This window comes from Lactuca virosa, chromosome 1 (assembly GCF_052849685.1).
Source record: "Lactuca virosa cultivar CGN04683 chromosome 1, Lactuca_virosa_CGN04683_v6, whole genome shotgun sequence".
Taxonomy (NCBI): domain Eukaryota; kingdom Viridiplantae; phylum Streptophyta; class Magnoliopsida; order Asterales; family Asteraceae; genus Lactuca; species Lactuca virosa.
In genome coordinates this window covers 28,467,293-28,491,407 of record NC_136426.1, presented here as the reverse complement: position 1 = coordinate 28,491,407, position 24,115 = coordinate 28,467,293, and the positions used below count along the sequence as shown (strand labels likewise).

General features: G+C 36.4%; 3 protein-coding genes across 3 annotated transcripts; 1 reads left to right on the top strand and 2 right to left on the bottom strand.

The window, feature by feature from the left end:
• Positions 1-246: 246 nt before the first annotated feature.
• Positions 247-3,182, bottom strand: LOC145160202 (GTP-binding protein-like protein). Its single transcript, XM_079079342.1, has 10 exons — positions 2,990-3,182; positions 2,117-2,170; positions 1,864-2,037; positions 1,717-1,788; positions 1,582-1,641; positions 1,344-1,453; positions 933-1,232; positions 674-865; positions 530-581; positions 247-440 (listed from the first exon to the last, which is right to left on the bottom strand). The coding sequence occupies exons 1-10, from the start codon at positions 3,029-3,031 to the stop codon at positions 390-392; spliced, it is 1,107 nt and encodes a 368-aa protein (XP_078935468.1). The 5' UTR covers positions 3,032-3,182; the 3' UTR covers positions 247-389.
• A 3,634-nt stretch (positions 3,183-6,816) lies between these two features.
• Positions 6,817-8,577, bottom strand: SKIP6 (SKP1 interacting partner 6). The gene is made up of 2 exons (XM_079079250.1): positions 7,325-8,577; positions 6,817-7,105 (listed from the first exon to the last, which is right to left on the bottom strand). Exon 1 carries the CDS (start codon positions 8,461-8,463, stop codon positions 7,351-7,353), a length of 1,113 nt encoding a protein of 370 aa, XP_078935376.1. The 5' UTR covers positions 8,464-8,577; the 3' UTR covers positions 6,817-7,105; positions 7,325-7,350.
• Positions 8,578-9,988: 1,411 nt separating this feature from the next.
• Positions 9,989-12,937, top strand: LOC145160038 (uncharacterized). Its single transcript, XM_079079135.1, has 10 exons — positions 9,989-10,220; positions 10,656-10,751; positions 10,893-10,967; positions 11,117-11,185; positions 11,381-11,457; positions 11,609-11,697; positions 11,920-12,049; positions 12,179-12,269; positions 12,355-12,420; positions 12,681-12,937. Exons 1-10 carry the CDS (start codon positions 10,089-10,091, stop codon positions 12,801-12,803), a joined length of 948 nt encoding a protein of 315 aa, XP_078935261.1. The 5' UTR covers positions 9,989-10,088; the 3' UTR covers positions 12,804-12,937.
• The last annotated feature ends 11,178 nt before the right edge of the window (positions 12,938-24,115 follow it).

Sequence of the window (24,115 nt, the reverse complement as noted above, 5' to 3'; positions counted from 1 at the left end):
GACATACATACCCTCCCTATGACTTTCATCAACTTGGACCATGATATATTTATTAGTGGATAAGAGACCAACATAATAACAACAAAATTCGACAACACCACAGCTACTATAATTAATAATACCCAACGACAAAACATTCTGGCTCAACCATCATCACCAGAAGGCTTAACAAACTTTGTGTTAATATGAGTGCGACTTAATTTATATATATCAAATAACGATAAAAATAATCAACATGGACCAAAATAAAGAAGAATGTATGATACAAAATCTCAATACTCAAATCATTTATCTATTTCATATTGCACCACAAGGCACAAACGATACAAAGTACACAAATAGTTATCAAAAACAAAATTTAGTTTTTTTTTTTTTTTAATAATTTAAACTCACACTTTCTTAATGATCTGCACAACATCTTCATCTTCAAGCTCATGTTCCTGCCATGTCATAAGATCCATTATGTAACATGACTCATTTTGGTCTTGTAGTAGGTAAAGAATAAGAATTATAAGATAAACAAACTTACCTTACCAACCCTTTGTGGCTTGTGTTTTGCACTAGAACCCCACACCAGTGCACTGCATTAAAGGAAATTAATTAAATAATCACAAAAAAGTGGAGAAAATTTATAGTTTTTACGAAAAGTATTAGGTGAGGTGAGATGACTTACTACTTAAACTGCTTAAGCATGTCCTTATGAATCCTGAAGCAAAAATCCTCAACAGTTTTTCTTTTAGAAGAAAGAATTACAGGGTCTTCATAATCCGGATTCATTCCTTTGGGTTTTGTATAAATACGGGTCAAACTCAGATACTCCCATATCATCTCAAGCAAACCATCAAGATTCCATTCCAAATGAGCACTACAAAATAAATACCATGGTTCAAAAAATAAATAAATAAATAATTAAATAAATAAAAGAATGTTACCTGACAGGACAGTAGTGAGGAAGTTTATCCAAGATCTGAAGCTCTTCAAGTGTGATCTGATCTATTTTGTTGACAACATAGATGCAAGGAGTGTATATTCTACTACCTTCAATCACATCGATTAGGTCATCAGCTGTTGCATCAAACCTAAGGGTGACATCAGCATTATGTATTTTGTATTCACTACATATTGCCTTTACTGTTTCAAGGTCTAAATGTGTGTTTGCAACTGTTGATGTGAAATTAATGCCACCCTTTTCTTTTTTCCTGAATGTTAGATTTGGGGGCTCCTTATTTAACCTGTAATAATAATTTAATTATATATAATAAGAAACAGTAAATAAGGTTAAATTAGAACATATAATGAGAAACATTTGTGTTTTTTTTTTTCAACAATTATGGTTTGTTTACCTGATGCCAAATCCTTCGAGCTCTTTTTCAATGAGACGTTTGTGGGTTATTGGCTTAATTGCATCCAGCACAATCAGAATACAGTTGCATGTCCTTGCAGTGCTGATAACCTACACAACAAGAATGTATTTTATTTAAGTTAACAAACTTGATAAATCAATCACAAAAAAGGAAACTTTTTTAATCAGATAACAATTATTCAGCATGAAATAATAATCTTAAACTATTGAAAGATTACCTGCCTTCCTCTACCCTTTCCATCCTTAGCACCTTCAATAATACCAGGAAGATCCAACAACTGCCAACAAATAAATACTATAAAACAATATTTAAACCTTTCAAAACAAAAAGATTGGAGGATTTACAATTATACCTGAATTTTAGCTCCTCGATATGTAATAACACCTGGAATGCATGTGAGAGTGGTAAACTCATATGAAGCAACCTGTGAACAAACATAATACAATGTCCCTTAAACTTTAGACAATTTAATTGTGATGATTAAAGAGCTATTATGTACCTCTGAAAAAGTCCCAGTTAACTTATTTAAGAGGGTTGATTTTCCAACAGAAGGAAAACCCACAAGACCAACCCTTGCATCTCCACTTTTTGTAACATCAAAACCTTCACCAGCACCACCACCTCCCTTTGTTGTAGGTGTTAGAAGCTCCCTTCTCAATTTTGCAAGCTTAGCCTAACATCACAAGTAATCAATTTAACTATTTTAGCTTCTGCTAAAGCAATTAACAATTAAGCAACCTACTCATATTTACCTTCAACAAGCCCAAATGATGTGCAGTTGCTTTATTCTTTTGGGTCTTCGCCATCTAAAAGGAGAAAAATAATGCACTCAGTTAGTTACATTTTATTAGGTATATAACATGCAAATAGCTGAAATTCTAGCAATGTATCAGAGATAAATCTGCACATTCTGCTTGCAGCTAACAGCTTCATATCCATAAAGATTTTGTATAGCTATCACAGGTGCACATTTAACAAGCAAATCAGAGCAATACATTTATGCTTTTGAGAGCCTTGAATTCAGCATACATTCACCAAATATCTCCCCAACATGTCCAAAACATATCAAATGTGCAGCTGATATTAGCTCATGTAACATCAACACTCAAAATGTAGCCGTTTCTTTAAAAACAGGATCATTAGGTTCTTGAGATTAAACCTTTAGTTCTCATGTGCAAATTCACTAAACAGATTTTTAAAAAATATGTACACAAGCAGCTCCCCTGCACTAAACTGGCCATCAAAATTGTGTTTCCATTGCCGCAGATAGGAAATTTGTTCTAGACTGCCGCATCTAATTTTTTTTTCCTCCAAGACAACTTACTTCGAAGTTAAAACGTAAACTGTGCCACGTCATAACTCGTATTGTAGCTTCCTACTGATTCTAAGGAATCAAGATTAACCAGAGCAGTGGTTTTGAAATAACTGCAAATAGATCACATCGATTTATAATACCCGAGTGAACTAAAACAAAATCGTGTAAGCAAACTCGATTACTTAAATTAATTATGATGTTGCGAAGACATAGCGATGTTTCTAGGGTTCGTGAACTATTGCCTATCCGGTATACGAGGTATGGATATAGATGGAAATACGAAAGTATATAGATGGAACAGGGGTAATACCTCATCTTCGATATCTTTGATTTTCTGCATGACGGTCGCCATTGCTGAAGTAAAGAAAGTACTGCTTTGATGTTGTTTTCGAATGTATGAGCTTAACTGGTATCGATAGACGAAGGAAAGAGGGTTCTAGAGAAAATGGAATCGCAGGTCAGCTGCCCCTAAAAACCCTATTTTTTTTCCTCTCTCGTTTTATTTTAATTCAAAACAACTTCATATTTTATTTTGAGTAGCATTTTACCCTCAACACGTTAGAGTGGCGTCAATGGATTTAAAAAATAGTAGAAAATAAATTGTTACATGCTGAAAATAGATTAAAGATAATTTCTATTTTCGTAGTTGAAACGTAAATAAATTCGAATCTATGTCAAAATGTCCATCAGTAAGTTTTTTTTTTTTTTTTAAATAACGAACGAAAATTATAAATTTATGTCGAGATATTAACTATATCCAATTTATACCGATACATATATAAAACTAAGAGATAATGTCGCTGTAGCACAATAAACTTTTGTGATTTGTCCGACTTGACCAATTATGTTTTTTTTACGCATTAGATCATGTAACTTTTACTGTACATGTCAATTAGGTCATTATCGTTAGTTTTTAACCATTCATTCGTTAACTAGTTATCTAAATTACACGAATGGCCCCTATGGTTTAAATTTCTTTCGTACTTGGTCGTTATCATCCATGTTTTAAATCACACGATTAAAACTACCACAATTCTGAAACTCTAGGGACGAAAATGTAACATTACGCCTGGATCATACTTCATTCGTTTGCAAGTTTCTATCTTGATTTGTTATTCATCTCAATTTGTTCCTGGAGTTTAATTGCTTAGATTGTTCTTAAATCAATAGTGTTAGAATCAACGGTTAACCGATGGTATTGTTTTAAATATGGAATCGATTTTAAGAAAGCCTATTGTTTGTATATGGACGATATTTTTGGTAAATTATGCTATGATCAGTCAAAGAATAAAATGTTTTGGTTGATTCGAAGTTTGATTTAAAAGATTATTGGTTGATGTTGGATCTGTTGTTGATTTGATGATTGACAAAATTAGCAAATTGATGAAATTAACAAAGTGGTTATGAGGTTGTGAAAATATACAGATGTTGAAAATATAAAAATAACAAAGATCAGCGAATCAGAATGCGTCGATAAATCACGATGTTGAAGGGATGTAAAGATCGTATACCAAATTTTATGGAAGGGATGTGGTAGTTGATGTTAATGATCCGCTTAATACTATTGATGGTTCTAACAAATGGTAAAGAATTTTGGGGATGATGATCGGGAATCTTAAGAAAAGTCATATATAATGGTCAAAATTGGACTTCTTGATTAACTGGTATCAAAATGAGTATATGAACAATTCGAATTGGAATTAGAATTGAAATTTGGAGTTGAGTGGTTGGATTTCAATACATACCGGGTTCGATACATTCAAAGATGGTTGGATGATGATTTTTGAAGTTGAATGTAATTTTCAAATGTAAAGGATTGAAGCATCCAGTTGCAGTTTTCAATTTACCTGAATGTTGTTTCGATTCCAATCTGAGATGGTGTTCGATTTACAACCTCCAAATTTGGTCCCTAGAGTTTCAGAATTGTGATAGTTTTAGTCGTGTGATTTAAAACATGGCTGATAACGACCAATTACGAAAGTAATTTAAACCATAGGGGTCATTCGTGTAATTTAGATAACTAGTTAACGGAGGAATGATTAAAAACTAACGATAATTACCTAATTGACATGTACAGTAAAAGTTAGATGACCTAATGCGCAAAAAAAACATAATTGGTCAAGTCGGACAAATCACAAAAGTTCATTGTGTTACAGTGACTTTATCCCTAAAACTAAACAGGTAAAAAATTAGTTTTTTTTAAGTTAACAAACTAAAGTTATGGATGCAGTTTGTAGATGGGAAAATCGATGGTGTCAAGATAACATTTTAAAAAGTAAAGAGATGAAAAAATTCATTTTCCAAAGTAAAGAGGGCAAAGAAAATGTTATCTTACAAAGTAGAGGGGTTCAAGTTGTAGATGGTAAAAATCCAAGGAGTCAAAGTGACATTTTAAAAATAGAATGTGAGAAAAATCATTTTCCAAAGTACATGAGTGCAAATTATCGGTGGAAACATCCACCAACATTGTTTTTTGAAGGCGGTGGATGTTGAGGAGAGAAACTAGCAAAAACCGTTTTGTGCAGGTCAACTAGAGAGGTTATTGAAAGGTCGGGGAAGTCTTTTAGTCGCTGGTGTTGAAGAAGCAGGCCAAATTGAGGCAGTGTAACTATGGATCGAAGAACGAAAAACTACAATGGGTAAAATCACACAGCTTCAAAGCAAAGCCGATATCTCCACCCCAAGCCAACTTGAAATATATACTTTTTACAAGCCGATATGAATTTTAGTATTATATATGTAATATAAAATTTATTAAGAAAAAACTTAATGTATGATTTTGAGTGTTAAAAAAAATAAAAATAAATAAATAAATAAAAAACTTCAATTAAATAGACAACTAGAGATTACAAATTTTTAACTTTTTATTTTAAAAAACAAGCTCATAATTCCAAAACTACTTCATGTGGCTTTTGATTATTTGTAATTTTATAAATTTCAAAAATTTGTAGTTATTTTTTATAAATATTTTTATATAAATAAAAATTAAAGTTTTTCGTAGTCAGCTTTCAAACTTCTGAGTACCACCTATCAGCTTCTAAACGTCAATTTGTGATAGAACTCTAAAAGTTTTAATTTGTGATAGGAAATTAGAAATCTAAAAGTTGATGAGAAAAAAATTAAATTTCAAAAGTTTCACAAAAGTTGCTCTTCCTTAAACTCTTAAAGGTGTTGAACTTGTTATATATAAAGAAAATCAATCAATTCGATATATATTACTTTGAATAAAACGTTTATTTAAATTTAAATTTAAAACTTCTCCTGTTACTTTTAACTTTAATAATTAAACTAGGTGTAAGCCCATGTATTATATGGGTTTATTTAAAAGAAAATTTAAATATAAAATTCAAAATATTTGAGAAGTTTGAATTTATAAGAAAAATGAGAAAAATATTTAATTATAAAAATTAAAATGTTTTTTTTTCTCTTTTAAATTTAAACAAATGATTTAGATAAATAAATAAAGGAAATTAATGAAACCTTAATTTAGTAATTTTGAAATTAAAAGGAAAGTTCATTAATGAAATTGATATGCATTTATTATTAGATTTAAATAATATATGAAATTTAATAAAATAGAAAAACCATAAAATGACATTTGGAATAAAAATTAATTTAAAATAACCATAAAATTATATGTAGCAAAATGAATATGGCAAAATGAATAAAAATATGACAATGAATCAAAACCAAACTTCACTGTAAACTGAAAATTCAAATAAACTATTTAACTGTCCAATAACTTTATAGATATTCTTAAATTTTAACTTTACTTTAAACACCTGATTATTTGAATTTGGAAAAATCAGAATCAAAACCATTTCCTCCAATATTGTAACTTAATCACTTTGATTCCACATCACATTTGTTCATCCGATTACGATTTGGCGTTGTAAAATGAACCATTACAAATTATTTATCTTCTAGTATGTGTATAATTTGTTCTCTAAAGTTTCTTTTCAATACATTTTGATGAAAAACTATAAATTTGTAAAATGTACACGTACAATGAACAATTACAAATACGTCAACAAACTGACTTCGAAAATATTCCACTATTCGGTGTTTTTTCATGCAATTTCACACTTTCACAACCCTTAAAAATGGTGATTTAAGTTTAAACCATTTGAATATAAATTTGAGCAATGTCAAGAGGAAAGAGGGCTCATTACACTTGAAGTAGAAGTTCACAATATATGCACAACAAACCAAATGTAAGAAATACAAGTAGCCTTTGCAACATTTCAACAAAAGGCTTTTTATTTGTAATCAAGAGTCAAGACAAGATAATATACATTCACATTTTTTTAACAATCAACAATACTGCTTCAGCTCTTAATTCCCCAAAGATCTGTATGTATACCTTGAGGATAAGGACCATATCCATATACATTCACATTTTTTGCAATGGCAATAGTTCAAGATCCTGCAAAAAGAAGGTGTTCATAATATCTTTCTGGGATAAATGCAATATTAGTAATCAACTTTCATATATTTGCTTATTATAGCATCCTCTACTTTCATTTCATCTACCAAATTATCTAGTAGAATTTTCATCCAAATAAGAAATATATTTGAGAGTATAATGCTATAATTTGGTAGGTATTTCAAATATTATATTAACTATAAAAGAGAAAGAACATACCCTGGTAATATAATGGAAGTCACAACTCACAGAGAAACAGCCATGCAATGAAGAATTGAAGAACTAACAGGAACAGAAAGAACCACATCAACCCACAAGATCGAACCGTTTAATCCTCCATCTTCATCCGTATAAACTTCAATCTCTGCACACATAATTGCTTTCTCACCACCACCACCCTCTTTGCATTCCCACACCACACACAACCTCCCATCCAAATCCACCATTGTTGCACCACACAAAAACTTCGGCAACCCTTTCTCCACCCCTCTTAACTCCTTCCAAACATCCTTCTCAACATCATACCCTCTAATTTTCCCCAAATAATCGTAGCAATACAAAACCCCATCTACAACTGCAGCTCGCCCCCTCCATCCCATGTCGAGCCTCTTCGGAACTCTCCCCCACTCCATATCCGCCGCATCATAAACCACTCCGCCCCTGTCTGCCATCGCATAAATCTTACCATCTATAACAGCATTAGCATGCATCCATTTGTCCTTTGCCTCCACCGAACTGCTTGGTAGCGGGCACCACACGCCCACCGCCGGATCGTAAACCTCCGCCCAATTTATCGACCGAGTCCGATTATCCACCAAACATCCACCCATCACATATATCTTTTCATTTACCGTCGCTGCAGCTGCAAACTCTCTCCCAACTCTCATTTTAGGCCCAATTTCCCATTTATTAACCCTACAATCGAGAACCCAAACAGATGTCGAGGGAATATCGTTAATCGAACCACCGATTAGGTATATTTTGTGGCCGAGTACGGCATATGCAGAACCGACGGGTTGAATTGGGATGGGCGGGAGAGGAGATAAGCTGCCTTTATCGGTAGGGTTAGGGTTTGGGTGATAATACCACTTGAAAGAAGAGTTGTGGCGGATGTTGAGGTAGAGGGACTGTTGTGTCGAACGGATGAGGGATCGGATGGCGAAGAAGTGTGGAGAGCGTATGGTGGATCGCCATAACTTGGAGACTAGTAAGAGGGAGCGGTGGTAGGACCGTGGAACTCTAGCGATGCATTGGAGTGCGACGTCATCTGGTAGGTTTGGTATCAGCAGTGGTGGTTGAGGTGGAAGCGAGGAGGAGGCGGCCGGTGGTGGGTTACCGGAGGTGGTTTGGTCCGTCATTGGTGTTCAAGTGGCCTCAGATGCGTTAAGTTACTTGTTTCTTCATGTTGATCGGATATTTTGTAAAAGATCTAGAAATAGGGTAATGTGCAATTAAAACATGATATGATTTTAAGGCAACACTTTGAGTAAATCCTTTTAACGTGATCCAATCCTATTGTTAATATTTTTAAAGCGTGACATGATTTTTATGCATTGACCATTGCTTGTTTTTACTAAATTAAATGTTTTTTTTTTAATTTGATTTTGTTAGTGGGCATCTTATTCTTATATATTTTATAGCAATTAAATAATGGGTTGTTTGACCTTACAATGAGGCATCTCCGATTTGCAAGGTTATAAGTACAGAATATTTAAATTGTCTATGGATATTGTATAGCACATTTTGAAGCGGGGGTAATTTTGTTTTAGGAGAAACAAAATAATATTTTGAAGCGGGGGTAATTTTGTTTTAGGAGAAACAAAATAATTTACAAAATATGAAAGAATGACAAAATTCTTTGAACGATAACAAAATGTAACTATATATTTATTCTAAATTAAATTGTTTATTTAAGTTGCAAACGATGTTGTCTTACATCATTAAATAACCAAAATAGAGTCTAATCGACATATACAACAATATATCCCGTTCTACTAAATTTCAAGTTTTAAATAAGTAGGTCATATCACAACTCTAATTCATTTTATTTAATAGAAATATATATTATACATATCATATATATCTAATTTCAAATTTGTATGAATTTGACATATATAGCTAGGCTCATTTATTTTTCTAACTTATCTTGACTGAATAGTTAAATCATCCTAGATTTGAACTTGGGTAATTATAAGAAGATGTTTATCAAGTCTTACTTAGTTGAGCCATCAAAAGTTTATTATATAATAATTAAATATCTCAATTAATTGAATATAATAATTTTTAAGTGAAATAAATATTTAATTTTACCTTTAAAAGATTAGATTAGTTAATGTCTCTAGTCATATATCTTCTTTTCATCCAAAAATGTTGGATTGGAGATGGCTTTTATTCTTTGTCAATTTCAACATACACCCATGGATAATAGGTTTAACTTAAACCATTTATTTCACAATAAGAAATGCATCATAACATTATTCAAATACCATCGTTGATGACTAGTTAGTTTTCTTGATTTTAAGGTTAATATAATTATTAATGAAAGAAATAGGGTAATATTTTTTAAGGAAAAAATCACAATATTCCAAGAAAAGATTTTAAATCTAATATAGTTTTTAATGATATGATTTATTTAACGAATTTTTAAACTAAAATATAGTGGCGTAGTGGAATACTTAGTGTAAAACTTTTGACTAAAGTAATTAAATTTTAAGAAAATATAATATATTGACTATTTAGAAAATTTGTAAGACATAAATAATTCTTTTGACAAAATTAAAATATAATATAAAATTAAGCAAAACATATTTGATAATATGAACAAAATGAATAAAACGAAATGCATCCTCAAAGTAAAATGGCTCAACACTTTATGTTGATAACGGTTTGACGGTCACTTTGAAGCCACTCCCGCCAAACCTTATCGGTTGACGTGCCAACTAAACAAGGGACTCTCTCTCTCTCTCTCTCTCTCTCTCTCTCTATGTCTTCCATATCTGTTTCGCTCTTCGGTCCTCTTGCTCGATCTACACATTCTAGAAATTGGGGAATCAGATCTTCGTCAGCTGCTCCCCCCAACGTCGACTTCACCTCTCTCGAATCCGCCATCGCCAAGGTTTTTTATTCTTCGACCTCTCTTCCAATTTTAAGAAATTAAACATGATGCTTTCATTCAACGTCTCGTAGAATTATCATAGTAACTTTTATACTCGTATTCGAATCATATAAAAAACCCAATTTCACGAGGTTCCACTTCAAATTAACCCTTCGATCCGGCATTATTGAACTTGTAGAGATGCAACTGAAGCTTGTATTTTATTACACTAGTTTGTTACTTAAGCATCAAACACTGAGTAGTGAATGTAGTTAAGGTGATACTGAAATGTTATTTGACAACCACCAATGAACATCTGCATGCTTCCTATATAGATATTGTTTTTCGGAGAGAACAATCACCCAATCAGTTTTATTTGGGTTTAGATTTTTTCAATTTGTTTGGTGTCCTGCATTTGATTTGATGTAATTCTATTTGCATTTGCATTTGGTGCAGAAGGATAGTGATGGTGTTAAAGAAGCACTTAGTCAGCTCTCTGAAATTGGTTGGGCCAAAAAGTGGGGTTCTCAACCCTATGTATCCCGTCGCCCCGTAAGTCTTTACTCACTACATGTATCCCCTTTTTTTCTATATGATAAGCCTAGGGTTGTTTGATAGTTGCAGATTGAGTCATATCTGATTTAGTGGTAAAATATCATTTAACAAAACTGCTGGATTTTTTTTCTTTAACAGACATCTCTACGTGAGTTGACAATTCTTGGAATGAAAAACGCGGAGAACCTTGCAATACCTAGTGTTAGAAATGATGTAAGTTCTCATGAACGTGTTTAATTAACTACCATGATTTGAGTTAAAAGCTCAATGATGCCAGAGATACTCATCTTTTCACATAAATCTTAATTTTATGATATGATGTATATATGTTTCATGAAATTAATTTCATGACAGTGATGCAGGCTGCTTTTCTTTTCACTGTGGTGGGAACTACAGGGTTCTTGGGAGTTCTTGCTGGTCAGCTTCCTGGGGTGAGTTTGAATTGAATAATTCAGAAACTTTTATTTAGTTGCTTATTTATCTCATAATCATATATACACAATCAACAGAATGCCAAAAACTCTATGTGCGAGTATCATTGGAATAATAGTTATCACACATGATATATAACTTGTTTTCTCATTTTTGTCTATTTTTAAAGTGGTTTGACTTTGTAACTAATTCAGGACTGGGGCTTCTTTGTACCATATCTGATTGGGAGCATCTCTTTGGTGGTTCTGGCTGTAGGGAGTATCTCACCTGGGTAACTATATCATGAATATATATAATGGACGATTATGCCCTTTATGTATCTGTTACTAGAGCTCATTTCTTCAATCTCTTATCAAATCTTGCATGGTGAGGGATAATAATGAACACTCTGGGTCTATCTCATTAGTTCACCTATGATGTAGGCTTCTTCAGGCTGCAATAGGTGGATTCTCGACATTTTTCCCTGATTATCAAGATAGAATTGCCAGACATGAAGCTGCTCATTTTTTAAGTAATTTCTTCTCATAGATCTCGACACTAGTTCACCATTGATATCAGTCTCAGTCCCAGTCCCAGTTCCAATCAAAATGTAGCACAACCTGTTCAAGCGGGACCTATGAGTGTGCTTACATGGCATTGTATTTTATTTTTATTTTTTTTATTGTTTGCACTTTGCAATTGAGGTGCTCTGATTGTCTGTGTTTTATACCTATTTGCTTTGAATGGCATGCAGTTGCCTACTTACTAGGTCTCCCTATCCTTGGGTACTCTCTGGATATTGGAAAAGAGAATGTGAATCTGATAGACGAAAAACTTGAAAAACTCATATACAGTGGACAACTTGATGCTAAGGAACTTGACAGGTAAGTAACATTACAATTTTTCTGCTAAATCCTTGCATATTAAGTTAATACTTATATATAAGAAAGCCTCATTTTTTCTGCATCAAGTCAAAATGAAACAATATTTTAACTACTAAACTTGACTCTCAGGTTAGCAGTTGTTGCAATGGCTGGACTAGCAGCAGAAGGTCTAAAATACGATAAAGTGATTGGCCAATCCGCTGACCTGTTTACTCTACAGGTAACTCGATACCTTGCACCTCAAGTCAACTCTCAACTTCATTCAACTGTAATCTCATGAAATTCTCTTACTTACATAATTGTAGAGATTCATAAACAGAAGCAAACCCCAGGTTAAGCCACAAGAGCAGCAAAATCTAACCAGATGGGCAGTAAGTCATTCAATCCCATAGCTCGCATTTGTTACACTGGACTAGACAAGCTTTTTAGGTCTATTTTCTTTGATGAGGATTATGAGGGCATTCTCGTCTTTTTGTACAGACAAGAGATGGGTGAGTTGTCAGCGTACCTTGTTTCACCTTTTTGGATTGGACAAGAAATTAGTCTTAGTCCAATGCAGATCAAACACAGTACAATATGTTGTGTCATGTCAGTCATATACTATGTAACAAAGGGGGTGAAAAAACTGCAGGTGTTGTTTGCGGGGTCACTGTTGAAAACAAATCAGGCACTTCATGAAGCTCTAATGTCTGCAATGTCAAAGAAGGCAACTGTGCTTGAGTGCATTGAAGCGATCGAGAAGGCTGCTGTATGATTCCCAGAATAATATATAATGTCATATATATAAGACCGAGTTTGCAGCAATTTGAATAGCAGATTTTTTATCACAAAATATAGAACTGGTGTTAAATTTAATACACCGAATTCTGCAATAAGAATTATTATCCACGACTCGTGTGTTTGGATATTAGAAATGATGTAGTCAAATACTACAGTATAGACAATTTGTTAGGCGTATTGTCAGACGCAGCAAGAAAAAAAGGGGCACTATCGTGTACCAGACGAAGCAAGGGTTGAGAAAACTCTTCTCGACTCTTTATATTAATTGAGAAATCTCAAAACATAAAAACGTATATGGCTTGACTAGTTATATAATCCACAAAATAACAGAACTCTAAAACTTGGAAACAAAGATAAGTTGGAAACAAAGACGCCGAAATAAACATAAAAACTAAAAAAACTCAACTTAAATAACTAACAAAAAAACTCCTGGGAGTTTATCCTGTATATCTATCCTCATCATTCTCCCCCGCTTGAAACAAAACTCGTCCTCGAGTGACTCTCAGGATATAAGAGCACATCTGGTTGGAATATGGTGAGGTCAAACACATTGAATGTACGAGAAATGAACCAGTCATCCGGAAGATCAACGACATAGGCATTATCATTCACTTTCCGAAGTATTTTGCAAGGGCCAATTTTCTTCATCTTAAGTTTGTTATACGTACGTACTCGAAGCCACTCTTTTCGTAAATGAACCATAACAAGATGTCCCACCTCAAAAACTTTTTCACGACGATGTTTGTCACATGCTTCTTTATACTTAGAATTAGAAATCTCCAGCGTTTGTTTAACCTCCTCTTGGACTGCTTCAATCTTTTCAGCTAAATTTCTAGCTACTAAACTATGACGAGGTAATGGAGGTAGCCGAATAAGGTCTAGTGGATGCTTAGGTTGCCTTTGATAGACAAATTGAAAATGCGATTTACCAGTTGGCATGTTGACCATGTTATTAAAAGCAAATTCAGCTGGAGCTAGAAATTGGTCCTATTGTTTAGGACGATCCCCACAAAGGCACCTTATCAAATTTCCTATGGTCTTGTTCACCACTTCAGTTTGACCATCTGCTTGGGGATGGAAATGTTTGGGGATGGAAAAAGGTACTAAATTGGAGAGTAGTTTGAAATAACTGCCAAAGAGTGCACCAAAAGTGACTAAGAAACTAGGTGTCACGATCAAATGTTATTGTCGAAGGAATGACATGCAAACGTACTATTTCTCGAAAAAAGGTTAAAGCAATATTAGATGCATCCGCAATTTTCTTGCAAGGGATAAAATGTGACATCTTAGAGAAGTGATTAATAGACAATATATATTTAAGATATTTAACAGTATTTTATTTATCTTATTATAGATGGTACTAAAGTGTAATATCTAGTCTTATATATAGGACCTTTATTGTAATCTTCAAATCTTAAGAATAATACAAAAATCATTCGGTGGCTTATTATGGTATCAGAGCCGCCACAGCCTCTGTAACCCTAAATCACCGATTTTTTTTCTCTTTTATTTCTTCTTTCAATCATTCTTCAATGGCGATGATCCAATCCTTTACCAATGTTGAGAAAACTACTCACAATTCTCACAAATTCTCCTTTAAACTCTCACCCACCAACTACGGATTCTGGAAGCAAATGATTCAGCCCTTCTTGGTCACCAATCGTCTATTCGGTTATATAGATGGTACCATCCAATGTCCTCCACCGAAGACTGCTGCAACTACTGACACAGCCTCCACTGATAACCCTAGCTATCTTCATTGGATTACCAATGATGCACATGTGCGGATGCTTCTTGCCTCTACTATTTCAGAAGCCTCCTATCAACATGTTCAAGGTACAACTTCCCGGGATCTATGGCTCTCCCTTGAAAGAGCCTATGCCCCCAACAACTCTTCTCGTGAATACACATTGAAGACTCAACTTTTGAAGATCGAGATGAAGGGTGATGAAACATCATCTGCCTATCTCACCCGAGCACAGGAATATGTAACTGCTTTAGCCAATATTGGAGAACTCGTAAAAGACAAAGACCTAACCATGCTAGCTATCTCCGGGCTACGTGATGAATATAATGGCCTAAAGTCAAATCTGTTGGCTCGTTTCCCTCCAATAACCTTCCATGAACTGCATGGGTTATTAAGTGATCATGAGTTTATGATAAATCGATCACTTCCAGCAGTCCCCCAGGCCTTCACGGCTGCTGTCCCACCTGTTTCACGCCTCCCAGCTGCCCCACCAGCACAATTGACTAGTTTACAGCAGCTGGCAGCACAACTTGGCTACCAAATCAGCCCCATTGTGGCTACAAACAATCAGCCCCAAGCCTTCTATACCAACCGAACTTCAAACAATTACCGGGGCAAGCGTCGTGGTTACTCCCGTGGCAACTACAACCGAAATCGTGATGATTCACGCGTTTCTGGTTCCGGTGGTAACACTCGTCCACCTCAGTTTGCTTGGGCTTCAACTCAGAATATGGTGTATGGCCACTGTAACCAGTGTGGCATAGGTCATATTCCAGCCCAATGCCCAAATCAGCCCACTTTAAATTCAGCTTGTGACGTGTCACAAGCCAATTATGCAACATTCTCAGAAAATGGCTCGGCTGCCGGTTCAACATGGTTTCCCGACACTGGGTCAAACAGTCACGTTACACCTGACTTCACAACTTTAGACAATGTTGATGCTTACAATGGCAACAATTCTCTTCATGTTGGTGACGGTAATCCTCTCCCTATTTTTCACATTGGTTCATCTAAACTATACTCTCCCAACAAAACCTTTAATCTATCTAATGTTCTTCATGTCCCTGAAATCAAAAAGAACCTTTTATCTGTTCAACAATTCTTCTTAGATAATAACGTGTTTTTTGAATTTCATTCGTCCTTTTTTGTTGTGAAGGACGAGTCTACACGTTCCATCCTACTCACGGGACCAAGTAATCAAGGGCTATATTCGTTGTGTCTCCCAAAATTGAAGTCTCTTCCTCATATGTCTTTCACCGCCATCAAAGCATCATCAACCACTTGGCATCATCGTCTTGGGCACCCTCATGCTCGTGTTTTTCAATCAATTATTTCTCGTAGTCATTTACCTATTTCTTCACATGTAATTTCTTCTTTATGTTCTAGTTGTCAAATGGGGAAATCGTCAAAATTATCATTGCCACTTTCAAATTATCGTAGTAATCATGTTTTGGATTTAGTTTATTGTGATGTTTGGGGCCCCGCCACATCTACTTCTTTTGGTGGTCACCGATATTTTTTATTATGCGTTGATCATCATTCACGATACATGTGGTTTTACCCATTAGCTCAAAAATCGGATGTTTATATCACTTTTAAAAACTTTGTTCTCATGGTTGAAAGACAATTTACAACAAAACTTAAACAAGTTCAAACCGATTGGGGGGGGTGAATTTCGCACTCTTGCATCTTTCTTCACCTCTCTTGGTATAATCCATCGCCGCTCCTGCCCTCACACAAGTGCCCAAAATGGCCTTGTTGAGCGGCGTCACCGACATGTGGTGGAAACGGGCCTTGCTCTCCTTGCTCACTCACATGCTCTTCCACGTTTTTGGGACTTTGCTTTCGAGACAGCGGTTGACTTAATCAACCGTTTGCCCTCTCGTAATTACTCCAACAAATCTCCTTTTGAGCATCTTTTCAATAAAACCTCAGATTATTCTTTCCTTAGAATCTTCGGGTGTCAATGCTTCCCGTATCTTCGCCCATATAACCGACATAAAATGGATTTTAGATCCACCCCGTGTGTTTTTGGGATATAGCCCTCTTCATCATGGCTACCGGTGTTTGGATCCAACCACTGATCACGTATACATTGCACGCCATGTTCGTTTCAATGAAGAAATTTTCCCTTTTACCCCTTCTCCTACACCTTTACCTACTGAAAACGAACCTCCTTATTTCTCCTCCTTTCCACAACCTCCACCCATTCCCGACACTCAAAATGCAACCCCGGATCCACCTACTACTGCAGCTTCTTTTCAGCCCGCTGCAGCCCCGGTTACGCCCGCTGCTGCCTCTTTTCAACCTTCTAACAGCCCACAAACTCAGCCTATACCTGCTGCCCCTACACCAAATTTTCAGCCCCAACCTTCATCATTACCCACACAGCCCCGTACCCGACCTCCCAACCTTCGCCAAAACCCAAAAACCACCACTAGATATGACCCATCAGCCTACTTCTCTTCCAATTGTCCTGCTGATTCTATTGAACCATCCTCTTTTACCGTTGCTAACAAATCACCAATATGGCGTCAAGCCATGACGAAAGAGTTTGATGCACTTGTCAAAAACGGAACTTGGTCTCTAGTTCCATTTGCTAAAAACACTAATGTCATTGATTCAAAGTGGGTTTACAGAATCAAAAAGGATGCAAATGGGAATGTTACTCGCTACAAAGCCCGCCTTGTGGCGAAAGGCTTCAACCAACAACCGGGTGTTGACTACCAAGAGACATTCAGTCCCGTTGTCAAAGCAACAACAATCCGTGTTATTCTATCTCTTGCTATGACAAATCAATGGTCTCTCAGACAACTTGATGTTAAAAACGCCTTTCTCCATGGTGATCTCAAGGAAACGGTTTATCTACGTCAACCACCGGGCTTTGTTGATAAATCAAGACCTGATCATGTTTGCTTACTCCATAAATCCTTGTATGGATTGAAATAGGCACCGAGAGCATGGTTTGAACGACTCTCTACAACCTTACAGTCTCTCGGTTTTGTTGGTTCTAAAACCGATCCCTCATTGTTCATCCTCAAGAATATGGGTACATTAGTCTATGTTCTTGTTTACGTGGATGATATTATTGTTACCGGGAATGATCCTCAAGCAATCACAGGTGTTATCTCTAAATTAGGATCAACGTTTGCTGTCCAAGATCTAGGGAACTTACACTATTTCTTGGGCCTTGAGATTGTTTCTCATGGTAAACACATCATTCTATCTCAGCGCAAGTATGTCTCTAACTTGCTAGCACGTACTGGTCTAGCAGATTGCAAACCCGTGTCATCGCCCATGAGCAGCTCTCAAGTGTTAACCTTGTCCGACAGCCCCTTGCTAACGGATCCAACCAAATACCGCCAAACAGTTGGTGCTCTACAATATGTAACTCTCTCGAGACCCGATATTACTTTTGCCGTCAACAAAGTTTGCCAATTCATGCAAACTCCAACAGAAAACCATTGGTCTGCTGTTAAACGAATACTTCGTTATCTCAAGGGAACATCGCACTTTGGCCTCTTTATCCGTCATGGGTCTGCTTCTACACTTCAAGCTTTCACCGATGTTGATTGGCGCGCCACCTTAAAAGCGTACTCCGATGCTGATTAGGCCGGCTGTCCAGATGACCGTCGGTCCACGGGGGGATTTGCCATCTACTTGGGTTCCAACCTAATTTCGTGGACTGCTCGCAAACAACGTACGGTTTCTAGATCTTCCACCGAATCTGAGTATAAAGCTCTTGCCGACACGGTTGCTGAGATAACATGGCTAGAAGCTCTCCTAAACGAGCTTGGTATTACATCTAAAGTCTCTCCCACGCTTTGGTGTGATAACTTGGGGGCCACATATCTTTCCGCCAATCCTGTGTTTCATGCACGAACGAAACATGTAGAAGTGGACTACCATTTTGTACGAGAAAAGGTTGCTCAAGGAAAGTTGAGAGTTCAATTTATTTCCACACATGATCAAATTGCCGATGTGTTTACGAAACCACTCCCATCTCAAAGATTTCTGATGCTAAGGTCCAAGTTGCAGGTCGTTCCCCGCCCTCAACTTGCGGGGGGATAATAGACAATATATATTTAAGATATTTAACAGTATTTTATTTATCTTAATATAGATGGTACTAAAGTGTAATATCTAGTCTTATATATAGGACCTTTATTGTAATCTTCAAATCTTAAGAATAATACAAAAATCATTTGGTGGCTTATTAGTGATCAACCACCACAAACACATAATAATTTCCTCTTGCTGTCTTGGGTAGTCCTAAAACAAAATCCATAGAAATATCTTCCCAAGGACCTTCGAGTACAGGCAATGGGGTATATAAACCAGTATTTTGGGACCGACCTTTGGGTGTTTGACAAATAATACATTTAGCAACGAATCGTCCCACATCCCCACGTAATTGCGGCCAATAATAACGCTCTTCAACTAAAACGATAGTCCTGTCTCCTCCAAAATGTCCTCCTAGTCCGCCACCATGCAATTCTTTGATGAGTTCTTCCCGTAATGAAGTGCGGGGAATACATAGACGATGCTCATAGAAAAGATAATCATCAAGTTTTAACATAGGTGGAACTATCTTGTTGCTCCATACCTTCTTAAAATCCTCATCGTCAACATATACTTCCTTCAGGTCTTCAAAACCAAGGATTGCGGTTCGTAAAGTTACTAATAACTCAGCTCGATGACTCAACGCATCAGCCACCGTCCATGCATGCAATTTAATTTTTGTTGACTATTAAAATACTTAAGTGCTTCATTGTCGGTATAAAGAATAAACTCGCGGTGGAACAAATACTACTCCCAATGTTGGATGGATCTATAAATCGCATAAAATTCTAACTCATAAGTAGTCCACTTATGTCTTGCTTCACTGAGTTTCTCACTAAAAAACGCCACGGGTTTACCGTCTTGGGACAAAATAGCACCAATTCCTATAATCGACGCATCACACTCCAAAGTGATAAGTTTATCGAAATTGGGCAAGACTAATAAAGGAGTAGAAGTCAATTTTTCATTGATGAGGGCAAAACTTTGAGTAACTGCATCTCCCCATTGAAACTGACACTTTTTCAAACATTGAGTGATATGATCCATAATAGAAGTAAAATTTCGAACAAATCGCCGATAAAAGGTCGCAAGTCCATGAAAACTACGGACTTCACTAACGGTTTTAGGAACCGGCCACTTGCGTATGACACACACTTTTTCCTCATCAACACGTTCCATCTGCAGTAATGATAAAACCTAAAAATAGTAATTGATGGGTCAAGAAATTACATTTCTTTAGCTTGGGATAAAGTTTGTCACTGTCCAAAGAATCTTTTTCTAGTTGCTCTGAAACAATTAGGAGATTCTCTAGGTGGCAACATGTTATTGGGTGGTCCTCCCGCTTATGGGGTTAAATCAATACGCTTTAAGAAGAAATATTTGAATATCAATCTCATCGATATCATCGATCTGATAAGAATCATACAAAATCCTGTCAATCGAATTACTTTTTCGAGAAATACGAGACATCTAAGTAAGAACGTCCGTGATGTGAGGGAGATGTTCACTTTTTGTCTTACTATATATAAGAATTGATGGGTTTTATACAAACAATCCTATGCGTGCATGCAACCCTAGATTGGATCTATGTTTTCTCAATTAGACATACAAGCATTGAATGCAAAAGGAAAACCCTAATATGCATCTAACAATTTGAAAAATACAAAGATTAGATCACATACCTTTGTTGCTATATAGTAATAACAACCAAATTTGAAGATCCTTTGCTCTTGAGAACAAGTACCACAAGTGTAGTACCTCTAATGGCTCACAAACACACTAGGGAAAGAGAATGAATATGAGATATAGGAGAAAGGAGTGACTTGCTCAAAAATTCGGCTCTTCTAGGGTTTATTAAGGGGGTTGCCGAATTCAAGAGTCAAGGGGCTCTATTTATACTTGAGGCTAGCTAGGGTTTTAGGGTGGAAACCCTAATTCCTTAGCTTAGGGCCTAAGCAAGTCCATGGACCCATTCCTTAGGGATTGGACGAAAATCTCTAGAACCTTCTAGCAATTTTCGGACCTCCCTAATAAGGGTGATCCAATGGCCCAAAACCTCAATTATCAAATATTTACAAAACAGCCCCTGCACTTTCAATCCCAAAATTAATTCCAAATTAATTTCTGATTTAAATACTTATTAACAATATGATTTCTAGTTAATATATTATTCTTATAATATATTAATAAATCATATTTATGCACCAATTTATTATTCTAAATAATAAAATCAACCTCTCTCTCCAATAGTCATCCTGTCTAGTTGCCAGTGTGAAGGCAACCCAAAAGGACCATGCTACTATCAAATCAAATACATACCAATTATAGTTATGGGCTTAGACACCCAATCCAACAGTCTCCCACTTGGATAAGTCTAATAACTATAACTGCAAGTATAAATTTAGAATCTGATTAACAATCGTAGCTCTCAAAAGCCGCTGTCGAACTTTGACCTAGTCAGTCGCGTGTCCTTAGATAAGGGATCATATAATCCTTCGTTCTGCAAGATATCATGTGGACAAAGACATGGAATAGAATCATTCTCCTTGTCCAACAGTTTGTTTCCCGATTTCTGATTCGTTTGACGACGAACTCAATTGAACACACCAATTCAGTCCTGACCGGGCCCGACACATAAGTCAACACAAAATCATCGAGGGGCCCAAGATATCGCTATTACCCCTTGGGATAAAAGGAACAGATAAACTTTGACTTATATGCTTGTACAATTTACTTATCAAATCATATGCAACAATACGTTTTATAACATCAAGTTACTGATGCGTTTATGCATTATCAATGCAAAACCAACTCGTAAACAACAACTCATATATCTCGGTTTAAAGATTATACAATATTATCGTCTCACAATCACTCGTGATAAATTCCATGAAGTGATTCAAATGAGCGTGAGCTTAATCTAATACTCAAATCCTATTTCAAGAGTACTTATGAATGTTATAGCAAACTGTTGCTATGCCTAAGCACTTAAACAATCTACAAGCCAATTCATGACAGTCTTACTTCATTACTTACTTCCAAAGTATGATCGACTGTGGATAATTTGAACAATCTAATTATTCAGGAAGTAAAACATGCAAAATACAATTGACAAAAGATAGTAAACTTTACTCATAAATAAATCCTCCATTACTTAATCATCAAATGTCAATTACATTTATATTGTTACAAATTTCTAACTATCTATCTAATCACTAAAACTAATATCGACCTTCAGACTGATGCTCCTTGCATGCTGAACGTGCTTAATCCTACTCAGACCCTTTGTGAGGGGATCTGCTGGATTCTCTTTTGACGATACCCACTTGACGACGAGGATTCGTTCTTCTACCCGATGTCTGGTGAAGTGGTATTTTCTGTCGATGTGTCTGAATCTACCATGATCCCTTGGTTCCTTGGTCAAGGCAACCGTTCCTTAATTATCACAGAAAATCTCCATAGACTCCTTTATAGCTGGTACAACTCCAAGGTCTCCAATGAAGTTCTTCAGCCATATAGCCTCCTTCGACGCTTCGCTCGCTGCTATGTACTCTGATTCGCACGTTAAATCAGCCACGGTCTCCTGCTTGAAACTTTTCCAAGTCACTGCTCATCCATTAAGGGTAAACACCCAGCCCGACTGAGAGCGGAAGTTATCTCTGTCGGTCTGAAAGTCGGCGTCACTATACCTTGTCACTCTCAAGTCATCACTTCCACCAAGTACAAGGACCCAGTCCTTAATCCTTCGTAGATACTTAAGAATGTTCTTAACTGCTGTCCAGTGAGCTCTACCAGGGTTCCCTTGATATCGACTTACCATGCTCAACGCGAAAGCCACATCATGGCTAGTACATGCCATAGCGTACATGATCGAGCCAACGACAGAAGCATATGACACTCGACTCATTTCCGCTATCTCTGCATTGGTACTCGGACTCTGAGTCTTACTCAGTTTGGTATTGCTTTGGATAGGTAACTCCCCTTTCTTGGAATTCTCCATGCTAAAACGTTTTAGCACCTTGTCCAAGTAAGTACTTTGACTAAGTCCTATTAGTCTTTTACTCCTATTTCTCAAGATTCTTATTCCCAGAATATAGGCAGCTTCCCCTAGATCCTTCACAGCGAAACACTTCCCAAGCCAGGTCTTAACCTCCTGTAAGGCTGGAACCTCATTTCCTATGAGCAATATGTCATCGACATACAATACTAGAAAGCTAACTATACTCCCACTAGCTTTTACATACACACAGGACTCATCCTCACTCCTAGAGAAAGCAAACTCTTTGACTTTCTCATCGAAGCAAAGATTCCATTTGCGAGACGCTAGCTTTAATCCATAGATGGATTTTTCAAGCTTGCATACTCTATTGGGGTATTTTGCATCCACAAAACCTTCTGGCTGACACATGTAAACATCTTCAGCCAGCTTCCCATTAAGGAAAGCGGTTTTAACATCCATCTACCAGATTTCATAATCATGAAACGCAGCGATGGCTAACATAACCCTAATAGACTTGATCTTGGCTATTGACGAGAAGGTCTCATCATAGTCAACCCGTGGGGTTTGAGTAAAGCCCTTCGCAACCAGTCGTGCCTTGAATGTGTGTACCTTATCGTCCATGTCGGTCTTCTTCTTGAAGATCCATTTGCACCCAACTGTCTTACGACCTGGTACATTGTCAACCAAGTTCCAAACTTGATTGTCATATATGGACTGGATCTCGCTATCCATTGCCTCTTTCCATTTGGCAGACTCAGGGCCCGCCATGGATTCCTTGTAGCTATTAGGTTCATCCAATTTTATCAGTGTACTATCACTGATAAACATATCACCTTCTGCAATTATATGAAAACCATATAATACAGGTGGAACGCTAACTCTATTGGAACGTCTGAGAGGTAATGATTCGTCAACTGGTTCAACAGGAATCTCTTCCTCAGGTTGATCGCTAGTGTTTGAGGTTCCTTCACCGCTTGATTCTTGAATCTCTTCAAGATCAATTGTCCTCCCACTGTCCCCTTGGCATATGAGTTCCCTTTCTTATAAAAATCATCTCTTTGCTACGAAGACCACGTTATAACTAGGTCTGTAGAAGAGATAACCGAAGGATTTCTATGGGTAACCGATGAAAATACACCGCTCACTTCGAGGTTCAAGCTTGTCATGAGTCTCTCGTCTTACGAAAGCTTCACAACCCCAAACCTTGATATGTGCCAACGAGGGAACTTTCCTTGTCCACATCTCGTGAGGTGTTTTGGCAACCTTCTTAATTGGGACTAGATTAAGGATATGGGCGGCAATTTCTAAGGCATACCCCCATAATGAGATTGGTAGCAAAGCTCGACCCATCATGGAACAAACCATGTCCAAAAAGGTTCGATTACGTCTCTTAGCCACACCATTTAGTTGTGGTGTCCTAGGAGGTGTTAATTGTGAAACAATTCCACATTCCTTAAGATAGTCGTGGAACTCGATA

What these genes read in the sequence shown, in the direction of transcription:
- LOC145160038 (XM_079079135.1), top strand. Translation starts at nt 10,089, where the DNA reads ATGTCTTCCATATCTGTTTCGCTCTTCGGTCCTCTTGCTCGATCTACA. An exon ending in GATGCTAAGGAACTTGACAG is followed by an intron (nt 12,050 to 12,178) that starts GTAAGTAACATT and finishes CTTGACTCTCAG; the next exon opens with GTTAGCAGTTGTTGCAATGG. An exon ending in CTGACCTGTTTACTCTACAG is followed by an intron (nt 12,270 to 12,354) that starts GTAACTCGATAC and finishes ACATAATTGTAG; the next exon opens with AGATTCATAAACAGAAGCAA.
- LOC145160202 (XM_079079342.1), bottom strand. Translation starts at nt 3,031, where the DNA reads ATGGCGACCGTCATGCAGAAAATCAAAGATATCGAAGATGAG. An exon ending in TCAAAGATATCGAAGATGAG is followed by an intron (nt 2,171 to 2,989) that starts GTATTACCCCTG and finishes TTCTCCTTTTAG; the next exon opens with ATGGCGAAGACCCAAAAGAA. An exon ending in CCTCACTACTGTCCTGTCAG is followed by an intron (nt 866 to 932) that starts GTAACATTCTTT and finishes TTTATTTTGTAG; the next exon opens with TGCTCATTTGGAATGGAATC.
- SKIP6 (XM_079079250.1), bottom strand. Translation starts at nt 8,463, where the DNA reads ATGACGGACCAAACCACCTCCGGTAACCCACCACCGGCCGCCTCCTCC.